At 44.4% G+C, this 3387-nt stretch overlaps 1 protein-coding gene across 1 annotated transcript; it reads left to right on the top strand.

The window, feature by feature from the left end:
* Window positions 1-596: 596 nt before the first annotated feature.
* SARC_03220 (CAMK/CAMKL/MARK protein kinase) lies at window positions 597-3387 on the top strand. Its single transcript, XM_014303005.1, has 4 exons — window positions 597-839; window positions 1463-1770; window positions 2128-2303; window positions 2878-3387. The coding sequence occupies exons 1-4, from the start codon at window positions 632-634 to the stop codon at window positions 3032-3034; spliced, it is 849 nt and encodes a 282-aa protein (XP_014158480.1). The 5' UTR covers window positions 597-631; the 3' UTR covers window positions 3035-3387.

Here is a 3387-nt window from a genome sequence, read left to right as displayed (position 1 = left end):
CGTACCCTCATATATTTCTATATACCTATGTCTATAGATATTGATCTGTATCCATATCGATTAATATTTAAGAAAATTAATAGTCATATAAAGTACATTCCTTTTTTATCCACTGACCAATCAATGATGTTGTTGTACGTATGTGTGAATGAGACAACTTCAGTATGCTGTATTGTACGTATCCTTGCAAGTCGGTAGGAGAATATATCACGTGTTTCTCTGCTCGTACGTGTGTCCGGTTATGAGAGCTTTATGTGCGCGTTCCGTTTTCATATTCCAAAGAGCTGCGGTTGAATCCAAAATGCCGATGTGTCGAGTGGCCCTGTCTGTCATAGTATTACCGATCGTAACGTGTGATTGCTACCTTATGCAATTTGGGCCATTAGACCTTCTTTCAGGGGCTCCCCGTGTCTTGGGTGTTATGATATATTCTGCGCAACACCGACCATCCCATATATTTACAACTGCTTTTGTACTTCAATATGGCTTGGCCCATAGCTGAGTGCGGTGCTATATTTCACAATGCACTAAACAGGTATAAGACGTCATTCTCTCATATTTTTTGCTTTCGTATCCACGACTCTGCCTTTTAACAGTGAAACAAAGCCTACGTACGCGGCTGGCCAGGGAAATGGATGTTCTGAAGCAGTTGAACCATCCGAATATAATTAGAATTTATGAAACACTAGAAACCCCCGATACACTGTACTTCTTCCTCAACTACGCGCGGGGTGGAGATATGTACACGGAGCTGGAACGGAAGGGTCGAATGGAGGAGAAGCACGCCAGGAAGGCTTACAGGTCAATTCTGTCAGCCGTAGAATACTGTCACTCGATGGGTATGTGTCAGTTGTTTTTATTTTATTTTAAACAGAGCCAAGGAGAAGTGCACGCTGCTATCTTATCGTATGTTCTTGTATGCGTGTATAGTGACTGCAGCATCAATGACTATAGCATTTGTTCACTGCTCGTGTGCACGAATTTAGATTTCTGCATGCATATTTTGCATATATAAACGCACATACGTGGATAAATAAGTAGCCAAATACACGAAGTACGTCCGAAACACATAGATCAATTGGACATGTGTACCTGTATACATGTATGTTACAGGTGAATTTTAAACACAAAAATTGAACATTGTGAGTTTATCACTAACAACGTGTCCCATGCACGTGTGGGAAAAAATATTCATCATCTTTGGAAAACCGGTCGTCAAAAAACCAGAAATCTTGGTTCAAGCAATGCAAATAATATAATACTAAAATACGTGTAGGAGATACAACCAGGAACCTCATATACCACCATTAATGATAATCGGTGTCACACAATTGCCGCAATATGAGCCCAGTACGACTTTGTCATCTGCAGCATGTGCTTTGCAGTCTGATACTTCAGGCACATACAATACGCAAACTCATCCCGGACTGTAAATGAACACCGCTTATACTAAAATATGCAGGCATCGCCCACCGCGACTTGAAGTCAGAGAACTTACTCTTTGGCAGTGATCGCACGGTGTATGTTGCCGACTTTGGGCTGTCCAATTACTTTCAAGAGGGCACAATGTTCGATACTTTCTGTGGCTCACACGGGTGTGCTGCACCCGAGGTCCTTGTGGGGAGGCCATACTCTGGGCCCGAGGCAGATGTCTGGTCACTGGGGGTGTTGTTGTACGTGATGGTGGAGGGCACGCTCCCTTTCGCCACCACAGCGGATTCGTCTGCGGCTAAATTCGAGACGAGGTATATGTCCAAGTCATGTCGGAAGGTGAGTCGACGAAGTTCAATAGATGCCAATACGCGGGGGGCGGGGGCTGTGTAAATTTGTTTGTAGTGTCAACGTAGAGCTAAGCGTGGCTGACAGCAAATTGTCTCATTTGGAAGGATTTAGGGTGGATCCTCGTAAAAATCACAGATGTTTTAATGGATCTTTTGATTTGTAATTTTGCATGCGACATCACCGGATAGACTTAGGGCACGTGTACAAGAATCTAATTCTAATGGGTGTTTGGCTGTCTAGTTACTTCCAATATACAAATGCAGACTTACAAATTTGTGTTATTTCAAGTACAATTCCATACATGCAAGATCTCATCACCGTTATGCACTTAACTATAACCTCCAGTTCCTTAGAGAGATCCTGAAGCCTGAGCCTAGGACACGCCCCAATGCAGCAGCGCTGATGGAAATGGAATGGATAAACGAGGGAACTACATCACTCAGACCATATAGAAACCCGCCCAAACCGGCGAATGGCGAGCCTGAGGTGGATGAAGATGTGGTCTTCAGGATGAATATTGCGTATGTTTCGGATCTGCGTGTACACGGGAGCATGTGCATGCAAAATATTAGTATCTGACTGTTTGTGCCCCTTGTACGGGATTGCATTGTTCGTCATTACTGGAATTGGGGTTGAATGGCCATTGGCAATTCTTGATAGAGGGCTTGGAAATAGATTTCAGCATTTTGTTTTGCCGTACATTTAGTCTTGGAATTGTATCCTTACCCCATCTATGCCTTCCTTGTAATACCATCTCAAAAAAACAAAACAAAATGAAGTACCTCGTGCCTTTGACCTGATCATATCTTGTGCAACACCGCTTAGGATATTAGGATCAAGGCGGGTAGTTTATTCCCCACCCGCTCGCTTTATATTGACGTCATTCTGTTTCGAATACGAAGTAATTTAATTGGCACTTTTCGGATTCGCTAGTTTGCTGCCTACCTCAATCCACTGTTTGTTGCTCTCACTCACTAAGCTGCGCGTTCGTACTCACCTGCCCAACGACACTCATACGTTTCAGAGTACGTGCACACTCAATACTATCTCGTTTATACATCTCAACTAACACTGATGCATCATATCGTGGCGCAGATACAAACTGTCCAGGCGAAGGGTGGTCAGAGCGGTGGCGGCCAATAACTTCGACAACATTATGGCCACGTACAACATACTACTGGATAAGAAGAATCGGGATGTGAATCGCTTCAAAATTGAGAATTCAAAACTCTCGAGTGAGTTCGAGGAGTGAAATACTTCTATTAAGAGAGCCAACGACATCCCAAAGTCAGAACTTGGACGTCCCCGAGTGTGCCGCCGGAGACGAAGTTGTTCACACTCAGCTTGCTATGTCAATCTGAGGGTGACGGTCAACCAGGAACGTCGCGCTTTTAGTGGGAAGACGACGCGCTGGTAGTTAATTCTTCCGGGTAGCTGTGCCGTTATCTCCCGGGCACCATTCGGTCAAAGCGCACCTCACCACACGGCCAATTAAAATTATGGTCCGGCCGTCCAAATTAGTCTTCAGGAGATGAAGACAGGTACTCTGAGAACAGGCGGTGCGAAATCAGAGCACTGCCAGAGTGTGTACCACTCCTTGGGCTC

This window comes from Sphaeroforma arctica (genome assembly GCF_001186125.1).
Source record: "Sphaeroforma arctica JP610 unplaced genomic scaffold supercont1.159, whole genome shotgun sequence".
In the NCBI taxonomy this organism is placed as follows: Eukaryota; class Ichthyosporea; order Ichthyophonida; genus Sphaeroforma; species Sphaeroforma arctica.
Note: the sequence above shows the minus strand (reverse complement) of the source record. Positions and strands in the feature narration are given on the sequence as shown.

Excerpts from the sequence above, each read along its gene's own strand:
- SARC_03220 (XM_014303005.1), top strand. The coding sequence starts at position 632 with ATGGATGTTCTGAAGCAGTTGAACCATCCGAATATAATTAGAATTTAT. Across the intron at positions 1,771-2,127 it reads TGTCCAAGTCATGTCGGAAG|TTCCTTAGAGAGATCCTGAA; the intron begins GTGAGTCGACGA and ends TATAACCTCCAG. Across the intron at positions 2,304-2,877 it reads GTCTTCAGGATGAATATTGC|ATACAAACTGTCCAGGCGAA; the intron begins GTATGTTTCGGA and ends ATCGTGGCGCAG.